Source organism: Primulina huaijiensis, chromosome 6 (genome assembly GCF_012295235.1).
Source record: "Primulina huaijiensis isolate GDHJ02 chromosome 6, ASM1229523v2, whole genome shotgun sequence".
NCBI lineage: Eukaryota > Viridiplantae > Streptophyta > Magnoliopsida > Lamiales > Gesneriaceae > Primulina > Primulina huaijiensis.
The window spans coordinates 12,991,229-13,008,143 of record NC_133311.1 but is presented as its reverse complement, the minus strand read 5'-3'; the positions used below and the strand labels follow the sequence as shown (position 1 = coordinate 13,008,143).

General features: G+C 34.8%; 2 protein-coding genes across 9 annotated transcripts; one reads left to right on the top strand and one right to left on the bottom strand.

Annotated features, from left to right (window-relative positions):
* Positions 1-419: 419 nt before the first annotated feature.
* Positions 420-2,826, bottom strand: LOC140979491 (large ribosomal subunit protein uL16-like). Its single transcript, XM_073444899.1, has 4 exons — positions 2,697-2,826; positions 1,012-1,513; positions 771-852; positions 420-642 (listed from the first exon to the last, which is right to left on the bottom strand). Exons 1-4 carry the CDS (start codon positions 2,704-2,706, stop codon positions 568-570), a joined length of 669 nt encoding a protein of 222 aa, XP_073301000.1. The 5' UTR covers positions 2,707-2,826; the 3' UTR covers positions 420-567.
* An 11,076-nt stretch (positions 2,827-13,902) lies between these two features.
* Positions 13,903-16,461, top strand: LOC140978632 (uncharacterized). 8 transcript variants are annotated; one of them, XM_073443824.1, is made up of 3 exons: positions 13,903-14,105; positions 14,927-15,000; positions 15,484-16,461. In XM_073443824.1, exon 3 carries the CDS (start codon positions 15,506-15,508, stop codon positions 16,412-16,414), a length of 909 nt encoding a protein of 302 aa, XP_073299925.1. In that variant the 5' UTR covers positions 13,903-14,105; positions 14,927-15,000; positions 15,484-15,505; the 3' UTR covers positions 16,415-16,461. The 8 variants fall into 8 exon arrangements, with proteins under 8 accessions (XP_073299925.1, XP_073299920.1, XP_073299923.1 ...); XM_073443819.1 differs by having other exon boundaries at positions 13,903-14,749; XM_073443822.1 differs by lacking the exon at positions 14,927-15,000.
* Positions 16,462-16,915: the final 454 nt, after the last annotated feature.

The following is a 16,915-nucleotide window of genomic DNA, read 5'->3' as shown; positions in this document are numbered from 1 at the left end:
TAGTCTGCCAAGAATATGAAGATGTTTGATAGTTCATATGCGGAAATTGATAGGAACTTTTTCAAAATTTAATTGCATGTTTACCGATGTATTTACAATTTGTATCTCCAAGACTCTTACGATAGCGATATGATTGTAGAATAATTGATGTAATTTCTATTTGACTTTGATCGTAACTCATCTGCAAATAGATATGATATTTCTACTTATTTGGTTGAGTCATATATTTTATTTATTTATTTATTTATTTATTATTATTATTATTATTATTATTAAAAAGAAAGTGACACCACTACTGTTGTTAAAATGATTCGATAATAAATATCGTCCAAAGAACCGGAAAAAATATGAATCTATAATTTTGAAGAATTTCCAACAGATATTCAAACAGATTCGATTCGAGAGGTCAAAAAACAAACTAGAGAAAACACAATGTCTCAAATTTAACATAGTTCAACAATGAAAATACTGGATACACATCATAGTAAACCATCCCAAAATGGGAATATCCCAAGAAACTGATCATATCCAAAACTGCTTGATGTAACCCTATTGATTTCTTTACTTCTAGGCTGCCGGACCCTCCGACAAAAAGGCTCTTCCTGGTTGACGTTTGGCCAATGGTCCATGACATCCCAGGAACTGAAATTCAAATCAGTTAGTACTAGTTCCTCGCGCCAATGAAAATGAATAGCACACTAATAAGAAACTCAACACATCGAGTATGAGTAGAAAATATATTGCAAACTGTACTTAAGCAATCGACAAACCTTAGCATTGACACCGTCAGCTGCAATCCTGTTCTCAGATTTCCATTTCACGTAATCAGTACGGTTGAATTTAGTAAAACCCCTGAAATAAAGATGGAGAAAACACGTGACAAATTTGTGTAAAGTGTTTAAAGGAAACCAACGTAAAATCAAGTAAAAATCACATTTTATAGTCTGCAAGCGTATTTAGCAATCCCATCAAAACGAATATATCAAAGAAAATATTAGCAAACTGGCATACCACTTTCTGCTGACAATGATCTTTTGACGACCAGGGAACTTGAACTTCGCACGACGCAGAGCCTCCTGAGCATGGGGGCTGTTACCATCTTTGCAACGGACAGAAAGAAGAACCTGGCCAATGGCAACACGGGCACAAACGCCCTGAGGCTTGCCAAAAGCACCTCTCATTCCAGTTTGGAGCCTATCAGCCCCGGCACATGACAACATCTTGTTAATACGCAAGACATGGAAGGGATGTACCCTGACCCTCAAATGGAAAGCATCCTTTCCTGCAAACTTGGTCATGTACTTGTTGCATGCAATACGAGCAGCTTCAAGCGCCTCGCTGGATACGTTCTCCTTCTCCCAACTGACCAAATGAACACAGAATGGAAATTCATCCACTCCTTTCTTCTTCATTCCCACGTCATAGATCCTGATCTTGGGATCTGGCACACCGCGGCAGTACCGAGACTTAGGGTATGGCTTATTCTTGATTTGGCGATAACACCTCGCAGGTCCTACGGTAAAGATTCAGCTTGTTAAAAAATCACTATTTATTCAATGTTGTAAAACCACACATGCATTTTGTCCCAAGGTTGTTATATTTTAAGCCTTGTTAACATACTACATACGAAAATATAGGTACTCCCTAAAATAGAAACATCAAATTTGACTCCTTAAAGATTAAATTTGGTATGTTGAAGGGTTAAAAAACTGGAAATTTTGGGTGGATGACCTCCACAGAAGTTCCATCTTGAATTTCGTTAAAAACTTGTAAAAGATATCAAAAAGACTATTATATCCATAAAGTCACCCACTTAGGAAGACACTTCTGCCCACCCAAAACAAACGCCTGATTTGATTTGAAAAACCTAAAGTGCTAAATACCTCTTTTTCCTCCTCTTACTTTTCTCTCATAATTTCGCCAATATATATATATATATATTGACATTTTTTTCCTATTCAGACAAATCATAATAAAAGAATAAAAAATGAGTGTTGAGAAAATTCAGGTACAATTAGTTTTTATGCCAAACATGCCATGTATCTTGGCAATCAAAATATGTTCCCCATGGACCAAACTCCGTGGAAGAATCAATTGCAGCAATCAGAAATCAACAAAACCATACTTGATCCAAATAATAAATAAATAAACTAATACTAACTTCATCAACAAAAAAAGAACAAGTATCCCACTAAATCATCATAACCTAAACTACCCTAGCAATTTCTTTGTAGGTAAACACAAATAAGTTATTCAAATTAACCAACATAATGTTCAGAACACTTGAATGAAATACTCATGAACTAAAAATAACAAAAACACCATCACACGAAGTCCAAGTGAACACCTTTATAAAAACTAAATCAATCTCACCCCAAGCAATTGAACAACTTATGCAGGAGGAAGCTGACCACAAATCAAAGCTCTTACAGTAAACAAGCGTATAATCCTCTAAGAAATAGAAACTTGTATATGACCAATTCACGAATAAACTACAATCCGATCGTAAATATAAAAACTGGAAAAAAAAATCATACATAAGAGCAAACAAAACGTTCTCAAAGATCACCATCAATTGATATGGGACTGCTCCATCGTAGCTCAAATTCATAACTCGATATAAAATTGCAATAAACCAGTATTCAATCATTGATTAAATCGACAAATTGTGCATCAATTTCGAAGAGAAGACTTACTTCTCCCCATTGTTGGTCTACGGCCAGCAGCCCGAAATGAACATAGAAACCCTAGATCATTTGATAGCTCTTATATATAGCCGATTCTTTTTTTTGGGCTTACGTATGGGCTTCCATCACAGGCAAGAAGTTAGACCCAAAAATTGGACTAAGTCCACATTAACAACTTAGGCCTCGTTGTGATCCAGTTTCTCGGGCTTTGGAGGATTTTTAGGATTAAAAAAAAAAAGAAGAAAAGAGGTAATTTTCAAATTTTATTTATATTATAATTTTTTTTAATTACATATGCACAAATGCATGTACGGCGTAAAATTATTTGATACCACTGAGTTATTTTACCTCATGGTTAACCATATAAGGAGTACTTGGAGAAGCTAAAAGAAAGGGACGACAAGACATGGAGACACAATGGTTGAACAATGAGGTGCAACTTGTCATTAGGGAAAAGAAATTAAGGTTCAAGAACCGACAAAAAAGTTAGAGAACAAAGATCATATGAGATATATAAACAAGCCAATAGACTCAATAATAAAGCAGTAAGAGATGCCAAGAAAAGAGCTTATGATGATTTTTATGATATGTTATGTTCAAAAAGAGATTAAGATATTTTGAAGATAAGGAAAGCTAGGGATTGAAAAACTAAGTACTTGAGTCATTTCAGTTGTATCAAGCATGAAGAACATAGAGTTTTAATGTAAGATTAAGTTATCTTATATAGATGTAGAGATTACTTTAAGAACTTACTCAATGAGACAAGTACGGAGGAGTTAAGTGTGGGTAGACATGAGATGCAAGAACTAAGACATCTAGCGTTTCATCGTAGAGCTAGTGCTAAATAAGTAACAGAGGCACTGAAAAGGATGAAATCGGGGAAGGAAATTGGACTGAATGAGATAACAATTAAGATATGGAAGTGTCTATATAACGTCAGAAAAATCAAACATACGTAAACCACATACATGCAAATTATTTGAATTGTGTAATTGTTTTTATCTAATTGATTTTAAATGCTTGCATTTTGAATTTATTCGGGAATTAAACGCCTCACGAATAATTAAATAGGAATTAAATTGAAAAGCCTCGAATTTAAGATGAATAAAATTATGGAAATTTAGATTGAAGCTTAAATAATTATTTGGGATAATCCCATGTCATTAAAAGTAAGAAAAAGTCAAAATCGAGAAATTTTACGTTTGGGGGCAAAACAGTCATTTCACACTTGGATAATACGTAAAAGCTTGACAACGTCTCGAAGGATCATAATGCATGTTAAATGATTTAAAATGATGATTTTCATGAAAATATGTTATTTTATGATTTATGGTAAAACTGTGCAATTTTTACTGTTAAAATGCTATTTTTGGAAAGCTATGATATTTTATGTTTTAAAAGAAAAGAAAAAATACTTTAAGGGATGTGAATTGACTATGACAAATTATATATGATATGTGGGGGATCTGTTTTAAGAAGAAACGGTGAACTTACAATTTTGTGGAGATGTCGTGAGTGAAAAGGCCCAAAGAGAGCCCGTTTACGGGAAAAGGTCATAGAAGGAGCCCGACGATCATATTTTCATGGCGAAGCCTAGTGCCCGCCCCCATGGACCATGTGGAGCTGAAGACTAATCAGTCGACTAGAGGATAAAAGTTAGTCACTTTCGATGATCAAAATTCACCCCAAAATGATAAAGGATTGAATGCTTTATGATTAAAATGATTTTACGATTTATTTATGCTTAAAAGCTATTTTAAAATAAAAGTATGATTTTTATGCATGTGATTGTATATGTATTATTTGCTACTCATGTTTAGAACGTGCTGAGTTATTAGACTCACTAGGTTTGAACGATGCAGGATTTGATGATTTGAGGAGGCGCTGACGCTTGAGTAGATCGAGTGCGGCAATACACTCCTGAGGGACTTTTATTTTTCGCATTAGCTTGTTAGATAAATGATTTAAAGATTTACGTTAACGATTTTATTAAGGAGTTTTATGCTTTATTTTTATTGTTAGTTGATCTTTTTAAGGTCAATGTAGGATTTTTGGATAGTTGACGATTTGGATATTTTTGTGCACTCGAGATTTCAAATGTTGAATTATTATGATTTATGGTATGTTAAGTTATTATATTTAGTATTTTCGAGTTTATGAAAAAAAAATAGTGGATGTTTCAGTCTAGGAGAAGTTGAGATCCAATGGCTGACTAGGCTCATTAATAAGATTCTAGATACTAGGAAAATTTCAGAATCTTTGAGACATATTATTGTAGTATCATTTTATAAGAATAAAGAAATATACATGACTGTTCAAATTATAGAGAGATTAAGCTTACGAGCCATACAATGATTCTATGAGAGCGAGTGATGTAGCGAAGACCAAGGAGTATCACTACTGTATCAGAGAACCAATTTGGTTTTATGCTAGGTAGGTCTACAATGTAAGTTATTTTATTGATTAGAACAATGATAGAGAAATATAGAAAATAACAAAAGATCATGCATGTGATATTTATTATCTTAGAGAAAGTCTATGATTGAATGCCTAGAGAATTAATTTGGTGGGTATTTAGAAAGAAGCATGTGCAGTGATGCTAAATTGAGATCATTAAAAATATGTATGAGGGTGTCGTAACTAGTGTTAGATCTGTTGGAGGGATGTCATGTGAATTTCTTATGGCAGTAATACTTCATCAAGGATCGACTTTAAGCCCTTATCTCTTTGCTCTGGTTATGGATGAGTTGACCTGATATATTTAGAATGAGATACCTTGGTGTATGTTGTTTGCAGATGATATTGTCCCAATAGACGAAACTAAAGAAGGTGTAAATAAAAAATTAGACAAATGACATGAAGCTCTTGAAAGTAAATGTTTTAAATTTAGTCGCTAAAAAACAGAATATATAGCTTGTAACTTTGTTCCTGAACCTAGACGAATTGGTAGACCAATTGATATTGAAGGTCGAGAAGCCCCATTTCGCTATTTAGGATCTATTATCCGACTGAGAACATTAGATATGATATAGACATAGGATTAAGAAGGGTGGATGAAATGGATGATGATATCAGAAGTCTTATGTGATAGAAGATGCATGCGAGATTGAAAGAAAATTTTTATAAGACTAATGTTCGACCAGCTATGGTTTATGGCTAGGAGTGTTGGGTCACTATAGGACTACATATTTATAAGATGACGGTAACAGATATGATTATGTTAAGATGGATGTGTGACAAAATGTGCAAGGATGTAATTATGAATGAAATGATTATGAGCTATTTAGGTATAGCCCCCATAGAGGACAATATTAGGAAGAGACGTCTAACATGGTTTGGTCAAGTAAAAAAGAGACCAAACACGACCCCAATCCGACATATCTTATATTGGTAGGTTAATGGAAGAACTAAAAAGAGGGTAGACCATTGAAAAATTGGTTAAATTAGCTTAAAGAGATATCTTAGATTTTGGTTTAAGAGATAACATGTAACAAAATCACTTAGTTTGGAGCGAGAATGTGTTGAGATGATGATGATGTATAAATGTGTATTAAAAATATTTTGGTATACAGACTATTGATAAATTGGTATATAAACTATTATTATAAATTACTTAATTGATATATGATTCAGGTAAAAAGTCAATTTTATCATTAACCTAAATTGTTTTAAGTCCAATTATTGTTAGAAGAATCTATAAACCAAAAACACTATCAACATGTACATAAGTTTCATGTGGGCTGCAAAAGTCCGATGTTTCAGGATGCAAAATTCATAGAATTCCCAATCAATATGCATAATTTTTAAACTTAATCACCATTTATACCTATCTCTGCACCTACTTCATCTAACCATGAAAATTATGAACAATATACATACATAGGTACCAATAACTGTGTAGGGGAAGAATCCTCCTTCAATTTGTGTAAAGCCCTGAGCCTATCCTCATACCCTACAATCACAGTTCTTGGCACTCAGCTCAGCTTACTTTACTCATCGGACTCCTCCACGCCAGGAAAGTGGAGTTTGTGCCTTCCCAGGATTCCACCCCTCAACCTCCTGGCATATAGGTATATTGGCTACAATCCTGGTAGCCACTTGAGCTTACTGTTCACGAGCTGCGGCGCTTGAATAGTGGCGCCTAGGCGCTGACAGTTCGGGAATTTGGCGCTGAGGCGCTAGAAAATGGCGCTGCGGCGCTACAGACGTGAAAAATCAATATTTAGGTCAACTTTCACCTCCTCCAATCATTTCTCCTCCTTATCCTCCACCGAAACCCTCTTTCATTCCATTTTCTGCATTTCTTTCTTAAATCTATGGGAGATTTGTTTAAGAAAATTATGAAATGAAGTTAGATTTGTGATCCTCTCGTCACGGACTTCACGAGAATGTAAGTATTTCTCATTTTTATTCAAGTTTGGAAATGGGTTGAAGTTTAGAATTGATATTTGAGTTGATACTTGAGATATTAAGATGTTGAAGATGTTATAATTGAGTTGGTTTTAATTTAAAATGGATATGAGCATGGTTTCTTGTTTTTGTGCAAGATCAGTTTTTATGCCTACTGTATTTCGGGTATATGGGACGTTTCTAGTTGGATTTTGCTGTTATGGTCTTCATCAAACTTGTAGAGCATCGAGTTACTTCGATTTGGTTCTTGAATCACTCAATTCCATGAAGAAATGAGAGAGATATGTAATTTTTACTAAAACTGGTCTGGAATTCCGAGTTAGTGCAGATTTGTGTACATGCCTTATGTTTATTCAAATTCTGGTATTAATCAGTTGGGATTCTGAATTTGATGTTCAAATGAAAGTTATAGAGCTTGTCTTATCTTCGAAATGATATCAAATTGGCTTGATTCCATTGGATATTGAGGAAGTTATGCTTAAAATAATAAAGTGTGCCAGAAATGTGTTGACGCAGAATTCGTGAGAATGATGTTGTATGTTTCAGATTATGAACAAATGGGTAAACGACTTTGTTTGACAAGATACAGGGCTTTACAATTTGAAAAGAAAATGTATGAGTTGTTGGCAATTTATGGAGACAAAGATGAAACCTAGGTTCCTTATCGTTTTTTTGGGTTGAAAGAACTTTGGGAATTAAGAAATGATGTCAAATTCGAACCCTTCAGATATAAATGCCTAAAATCATGTTTGGAGTAACAAATCTATCAGATGGGGACGGGGCACCTGCACCTCGATTTGGTGTAGGCTGAGAGGCGTTGAGGCGCTAGGCTCTACTTCCTAGGCACTAGGCATGCTTAATGGACCGGTTCGTATCGGAACCGACCGGGAACCGGTCCGTTGAGCCCGGAACTGGATATGGTAAGGACGAATCAGACTCAAAACCGTGTACAATTCATTGTTTCGTAGTTTGATATTTATAAAGAATATAAAGTAACACTAAAATCGCATCTTTCAAATATTTCTCGCAGAGTTAGTTTGACAACTGATATTTGAACTAATTTAAAATATGAATCTTATCTTGTTGTTACATGTCATTGGATTGACGAAACTTGGACTATGTAAAAAAGAATTTTAGCGCTAGATTATTTAGAATCATCATACAACGCATACACTATAGCTAGATATGTATTAAATGTTGTTAAGATTTATGGCATACAAAATAAAATAATGTCGATCACGTTAGAAAATGCGAGTGCCAATACTTTTGCAATTAAATATCTTAAAGATTCACTAAAACCAATTTTAGATGGTAATTTGCTTCATGTTAGATGTGCATGTCATATTATCAATTTATGTGTTAAATGTGCATGTGATGAGCATATGTCCACTGTAATAGAAAAATTCAAATTATGTGAGAAATTATTACGTGAAAGAAGATATAGATGTGACTGAAAAACACTAGTCGAATCAAACGGAATTAAATTTAAAAAATTTCCTCTTCCTGTTGAAACTAAATGGAATTCTTTATATCACTTGCATAATACTTTATTACGTTATAAGATTTAGTTACTCTATATTACAATAATATTGCGGTAGAATCTTTAATGCTAACTGACGATGATTGAACTATTTTGAGTAAATGTGTATCATTGTTAGAAATTTTTAAAGAAGCAACCGAAAAATTTTCTAGCGTTAACAATCCTACTTCAACCATGTTTCTACCTTTGCTTTTCAATATGTTTTATAAATTTATTGAATATCGTGATGATTCTGTTATGCGTGATTTTGTTTTAAATATGGAAAACAAAATTTTAAAATATTGGAAAACTATCCCAATTGTACATGGTTTAGCAACATTACTTGATCCTACTCAAAATCAAGGATGATTAGACGTGCTTTTTGAATATTATGCTAAATTTCTGCGGAAGAATGTTGACGATCAAAAGAAGTCAATCATGCATTCTCTCCAAGAATTGATTGATTTGTATGCTAGTGAACAATGTGATGAACCGAGTGCGCAGCCGGAGGAGATGTCGACATATAAAAGCAAAAGTGGAGCACTGAACTTCTTTCAAAGTTTGAAAAGACAAAATTTCAAAGGAAAATCGATGACAACAACCAATTACAATGAGATCCAAATTTATCTAAGCTAATATATTGAGACTACAGATAATTTCGATATTCTTGATTGGTGGAAAGTAAATTCTAAACTTTATCCAGTGTTAGCTGCAATTGCAAGAGACGTCCTACCCATTCAAAGTTCAAGTGTTGCTTCCGAATTAACATTTTCAGTATGTGGAAGGATCATTGGTGAACAAAGAACTAATTTAAAGCCAGAAACACTTTCCATGCTAACATGCCTACAAGATTGGTTTGCAGCAGAAAAAAAGAATAGGACCGATGGAGCGATCGACGAATTTCAAAGCTCAAGCTCCGACGAAGATCCATAGTATTCAAAATATATTTTAATAAATCGTGATGAATTTTAGATGTTCAATTGTAAAAATAAATGTTTAAGTTATTTTGTTATTTTTTTTTATGTAATCACAATTATTTACAATCAAAATACTAAATAAAAAATTGTCCATTAATATTATTAATTTTAATTATATAGTAAAATATAATGAATTAGAGTTCGGAACCAGTTCGACCCGAACCGGAACCGATTTATTATCAGTCGAACCGGTTCGGAGCCGGTTCCTAACCGGTTCATACTGGTTCCGAACTCATCGGATCCAGAACCGATCCGAAACCGGTTGGATGGAACCGATAAACATGCCTACTAGATAGATAGGTGCCAGTTGCTCGACCGCGGCACCCTGAAAATTTATTTTTCCGATGTTGAGGCACCACGTTTCATGCGCTTAGGCTTCTCATGTTCGAATTTTGACAAAAAACTTGTTCCTTAACCATTTTATACTCAACATCATTTCTCCTTTCTATTTTATACCATACATATATCCATTCCTTTACATTTTCATTCTATATTTATCTCAATATACACCATCAACTTTTCCAATCCATAATCAGCCCAGCCCATAAACATTTCCATTTTCTAGATCATTCTCCTCCCAACATCAATATTGTCATATCAACGCATACATGTTTGCATTTCTTAGAACTCAATATTCTTGAACTCATGTAACATATACAACATATATTCACCATTCATATTCCTATATTTCGTGAACACGGTCAAAATAATTAAAACATAAACCATAATTTGAAATAAATTCGATTCATGTAAATAACATATATAACGTCATAATTGTAAACGATAATTGTTGGAAATGTCGTATATCATATATGGCATAGGGATGACGGGGCATTATGTCTTTATTCTCTTCTGAGAGTGGGTGAGTGATATGATCATCACTCAGTAAGTGAGAGAAATAATCCTTCCTGTCTTTAAAATCAGTTTTTTCACATAAATCTCAAATATACAGTAATATTCTGAATTCTCAGAAATAAACAGGTGTCAAACTTATGCACTGATCATAAATGAATTTCATGGTTAACTGATATCATTTCCTTATATTTTAATCCTCTAAATGATGAAGTAGAAATCAACGTAACACAACTGGTTCGTGTCATCGACTAATCGTTATGCAATGTAAGTTGATGATATTAAGATGCTAGCTTGTAGTTGGGAAATTTATCATTAAAGCTACGCATGAATCAATGGATTTAAATACTCTGATCGTCTAAGATTCACAAATATGCAAAATTGGATTAATAATATCTATGTTAGAGGTTTTAAAACTCGAGGGAACCCGAATGATTCTTATTTAGAGAAGTAATTTATAGAATCACTCAACTTTGGAATTGTGTTTGAGTGTGTGACAGATAGTGATTCTTGAATTATTAAAATTGACTTCATCGATTGTATAACACATGATACTTTATTAATATAATTTGAGAAGCGTACTATGTCACTATGTAGAAACTAAGGATTGATTTTTATAATTTAATATGGGTGTTGAAGGTATCAAAGGTAAGTATAAATAAAAATAATTAGTAATGAATAAAACAAAAAAAAATTACAACACTTTTAGTAGGGATGTCAATGGATCCGGGTTTTACCCAGACCCACAATGGACCCACCCCATCTGGGACGGGTTTGGGCATACTAAATAGGTCATGGGGCGGGTCTCGGATCTAATTTTTCAGACCCACCTGGGTATGGGGCGGGTCATGGGTCCTATAATACCCGCCCCATACACTCCCCATATATGTGGATATAAATTGATATGCTCGCGAAGATGGTTGTGGGGTGAGGTGGAAGGTAAATAAATCACAGTTTTATTTTGTTATTGTACTTTCATTTTAATTTTGTTACTATACTTTATCTCTTTAAATTACATTTTTTACAGTTTTAAATTACAATTTTATTTTTTCAATGTATTTTCTCTATTTAATTTTGTAGGTAATTCTTCAAGTAATTTACCAACTTGTCCTACCATTCTTGATGAAGAAGAAGATGATCATGAAGAATGTGTCTAAAGTATTGCTTATCGCTGATTTAACATTGATCTGTTTAAATTCTGATGAGTTATTTTTGGGGATGACAAGACTTTTTTTGGAGAGCTAGTAACTTTTTTTTTAATGTAATTCATTACGTCGTGAAAATACTTTGTTTGTTATTATTAAGTGTGGTCGAAGAAATGAATTAGTTTTCTATTGTGTTTTATTTAGAGACTTGTTTGTTTCATGATTCAGTCATGTGATAAGAAGATTACAGTTTTCATTTAAAAAAAATTCGGATCTAACGGGTCTCGCAGGTCTACCCGACCCCATTTCGTATTTGAAGTGGGGTGGGTCCGAAGAATATTTAACGGGGGTGGAGCGAGTAATGGGTCAAAGTTTTCTTCATGGGGCGGGTCTTGAGTTTAGCCATACCCGCCCCCATTTACATCTCTAACTTTTAGATTTATGTAATCTTTATTTTCTGCTTTACTTCAAATATCATTTTGCTATACCTTCGTCATCGTCACTTGCATTTATATCAAACTTATTTTGCCAAAATCAGCTTAAAGGGTTCTTCCGTTCTGTTATCACCGTTATCCTTTCCCCGTTTGGATTGAAACCGATTCCCAAATTGCCATTCATATTCTTCATTCTCATATCTCGGAGGTGCCGATGACATCTAGATCACCTGATAACTCGGACATATCTCTTTCTAAGGGGTTGGCCGATGCATTTTTCTCACATTTACCTTTAGGTAAATGTGGTGGCAGATGCGCTGCAGCGCTGGCGCATTATGGGCATGATCACAGGCGTTTTACGGTAGAGTTTGGGCTTATTTACGTAGGAATATTTTAGGTTTGGCCGTTCCAATTGTTTTGGGCATCCTTCTCTCTGCTTTGGGTTGGTCTAGAAAAAAATATAAATTATATATATCTATCTATGTGTGTGTGTGTGTATTTCTTGCAGTCAATGATCTCCATTCTCTCTATCTCTGCTCTTTTCGACTTTTGCTAGAGTCCTGGAGATTTTTTTATTGTCGTTTCATGATTGTGCTCATCAGGAGCGTGGGTCGGGTCAAAGACTCACGTTCCTTCTCTATCTTTTGGCTACTGTTTTTCTATGCTATTATAGTGTTGGAGTGTGGGTAGGTTCAAGCGCCCACCTCCCTCAGCTTCCATTATGCTGATACCCATCTTCTTCTTATAATCTTGAGGTGCAGGTGGATTCAGACACTTACACTTCTGGTGATGTTTCTTGGTGGCGCGTCTGATATCAGACAGTTACACACTGCCTCTCCCACCATCATTCTTCACAGGCATTTCCTGCTGCAGTTTGGGAGTATAGGTTGGTGCAGACGCCCACACACGTTCACCTGGGGATTTTTCCCGTCTTTCACCCCTTCCCAGTCTTTGGATTATGGATGGGACCAGCATCCATTTACTTCGAGCCTCTTTTTCTTGAGTTAATTTTTATATATGTTGGGTGATCTTCGCCACATATTTTTACAGTTCTTCATAGACTCATTCAAATCAGGCATTGACACACAGTGCCTCCAATGCTTCTGCTTGCTCTGAGATTTTGCTGATCATATCTGGCTTCTGCATGAAGACTGGTGGATTTACTCATCTTTAGTGCTGACGTAGAGATTTCAGTATTAATTTCGGATTTAAGTAATTTTGGTTAGCGTGTTTGTTCCGATTTAAACGGATTTTTTTTTTTAAAAAAAAAACTTAAAACGATCAGAATAAATAGCAATACAATTTGTGAAATAGTCAAACGACTTAAATCTAATTACTAATAATTGTATTATTACAAAATATTATAAATATTTAGTTATGTGTTGTAAATAAAAGTAAGAGTTAAATTTAATTTATATAAATCATGTTATCTTTATATACGGCAGTATTTTAAAATTTATATATTTCTGAATAAAGTTTCACATGATTTGGTTTCCGGTTTCTATATTATACAATTATATAAAGACATTAGTATATAAATAAAATTGCGCCGAAATCAAAATTTCAAATTTAAATCATTTCGGTTTCTTTTGATTTCGACTCAATTTTATTTATATACTTATGTCTTTATATAATTGTATAGTCCATACATAAAATTAATTTGCCATGTCAAGAAAAATTGTATATGGGGATTTAAAAAAATCACTGGTTTGTTTCTGTATTTCAGAAAAAAATTGTATCTTGGGATTGAAAAAATTTAGTTTCTCTCTTTTAGACACAACTTTGATGTATAATATATAAGGTAAAATAAAATAAGATATCGTGGTGTCTATATGTATATATATTGATTTGATTGAAGGAAAAAAGCCATGCAACTTGTACACTTCACCGACCCCCACGCAGATTCACTCACCCTCACTTCACTCGCTCCCTTGCAATATCAGAGTCCATTTGTACGCCTTGAAGAATTCTAGACCGGACATTATTCTCTTCTTCTTTTTGTCTTTCTTTCTTTGCAGCAATTTTTCACTTTGGTGGTGCATAAGAACAATAGGGAATGTTGGCTCCTTGTTAATGGCAAGGTATCATAATCCTCGCTCGAATTTTATACCCTTTTGCATTTCCTGTCGTGGGTCGATTCTATTTTCAGCTTGTGATTTCTGGATATCTAAAAGATTCAATCTTGATCTGTTCTTTTCGGGTGTTTTTCCAATTATTTTGTTCGGTTCTTGATATATCGTTGTTGCTGTGTTATTGGTTCATCTGAATTTGATGTGCATACATTTTAATTAATAATTGGGGATTGAGCGTGAGTGAAGCTGTAGTTTGTCAAATGTCTGTGATCCTTATGTCAAATTACAATTTTGTTTGCGAGATCTCAATGCTGATATAAAATTTTACCAACATTCCAATACTGCTTTGGTTTCGAGTAAACTAGAGATTCAAGGGGTGAGTCTGCATTATTTATGAAATGTGATGGATTTCTCTTTGTATGTTATGAAACAATGATTTAAGTTTTTCCGCAATTCATATTCCTGTCTCCGCCGATGCAATTTTGTATATACGTTACAGGGAAGGAAATAGCAAACATCTGAACTTGGTTCTGATTCTTAAAATCGGTAAAAATGTTCCGCCTATCTTGAATTTTTGATGTCAATATTGATATGTTTCACCAACATCCCATTTCTGTACTGGTTTGGTTGCCACTAAACAAGAGATTCAGGGGGTGAGTATGCATTTTTCCTGAACTGCAATATCTTACTGCTGTTCACATTCCTACATCCGCGAATGCAATTCGTTCTACTCATTACAGGAAAGAAACTAGCGAACACTTGAACTTGGTATTTTGATTATTTAAGTTCCATAAAATGGACTACTTTGTCTGTAATTATTGCTTCTTCAGGTTATGATTTTGTATGATCTGCATGCATTTTATTGAGACGGGGGATGGAAGATTTTTCACCGAAAAATTATGAGGTTGTGGTGCTTAGCTTTGTAGAAAAAACTCTCTCTAGCAATTGATATTGCATTCTGCTTTTTGATTGTACCTTATATATGGTTGAATAATCATGGATGAGTGTAAGTGATGAAGATTCACCCTGATAAGATATATGGCACCATGTCGATAGACACAATCCTCAACTTTGAAAGCTCAATTTTTTTAGTAAGAATTATGTATGCCTGAATAATTGTTATGGGCAGTTTTATATTGACAATTTGACATAGGTGTTGACCTCAACATGATTCTTACTTAATTTTGTTGGCCTTTTGTGAGCTGTTACCTCAACAAACGTGAAGTTTAATTTGACATTTGGCAGTTAACCTCAACCAAATGCTCTTGGTTACCTTTTTACCCTTATGTTACATATATTATTTCCTAATTAAGCTAAGGATCCTCATTGCCAGTCGGTGGTTTTGATTTATGAATGAGCCTAATTTATAATTCGCCTTCAGATCTAGCCTTCAACTATTATTCCGGTAAATGGAATCAAGAGGCAGAGGCAGCCGGAGTAATTCAGCCGGCATGACACTAAACACAATGCTCAGTGACAAACGAGGGCCAATTCGACCAGGCGAAGAACAATTTCCTCGGGCTCATTCGAATCGGACCCTCTCAGACATAATCCGTGATGAATCCGGTGGTACAGCTCACTATTACACTGGCAAGAAGAGCTGGAGGCATTTCAAGGACAAGCTCCGCCGGCGCCGTGGCGCAGCCTGGACATCCACCTTCTCCACACCAGCTTCAGATATCCCCATCAACAATCGCTCGATGAACCGCCGGCCATCTGGCGGATTCCCATCCGACATGGCTCATCAAGTTGATATCTCAGCTGTCCCCGATGTGGACCCAGAATTGATGTCGAACCCAATGAACAGGCCAAGTCTCCAGAGAAACGCAAGTCGTGCCCTGGAGCGAGGAAGTGATAGACTGGGGCACGCGCACACACACGCACCGGGAATGAGGAGGTTGCAGAGGGAAGATAATAGTAGCGAAGATGACAAGGATGATGACGATGACGAGGAGGAGGAATGCGAAAGCGAGGAGGAGAGTGTCTGCGAGGATGAGGAGGCGGCCAGTGCAGGAGGGCAACAACCGGTGAGGATGTCGCTAATGTCGTTGTTGGCAGAGACAGACCGAGAAATGGGGTTGGATGGATCGTCGTACATGTTAGATGAGGATGACGAAGACGAGGATGAGGACGAGGATGGTGACGGGGACGGAGGAGAGTATAACAATTGTTGTGTATGCATGGTGAGGCATAAAGGAGCAGCCTTTGTTCCTTGTGGGCATTCCTTTTGTAGGCTTTGTTCAAGAGAGCTATGGGCTCAAAGAGGGAACTGTCCACTCTGCAACAATTACATCTTAGAGATTCTTGATATCTTCTAAACTCACAATACCTCTATATTCATTTGTTTCTTTATGCTTTTTATTTTTGGTTTTTATTTTTAAAATTTATCCACACATTGATTTAGATATTGGAGGAAATCAACTTTACTAAATTTTAATTTGATTGTTGTGATTTCAAATTTATGAATAAAATTTTGAATTCTCTTATATTTCTTTCAATAATTTTAGATTTGGTTTGGTTGATTAATCATATGTAGACGGGGCTGTTTGAATGAAATCATCGGCTATATTTTGTATTATACTTCTTGTTAAACAAATATAAGGTATCAATGTTCTGAATTTTCATTGATTATCAAATAAATTTTTAATAATTAAAATTGTCGGACCATATATATTTGTGTAGCAGAAAATATAGCATGTGATATAACAGAAGATTTTATTTCATCTAAAAATGGTGTGTTCCAAAAAATTTAGATGTGATAAAAAAAATAATTTCCAAAAATACGTTCTTTAAGAAAATATGAATTTATTTGATTAACC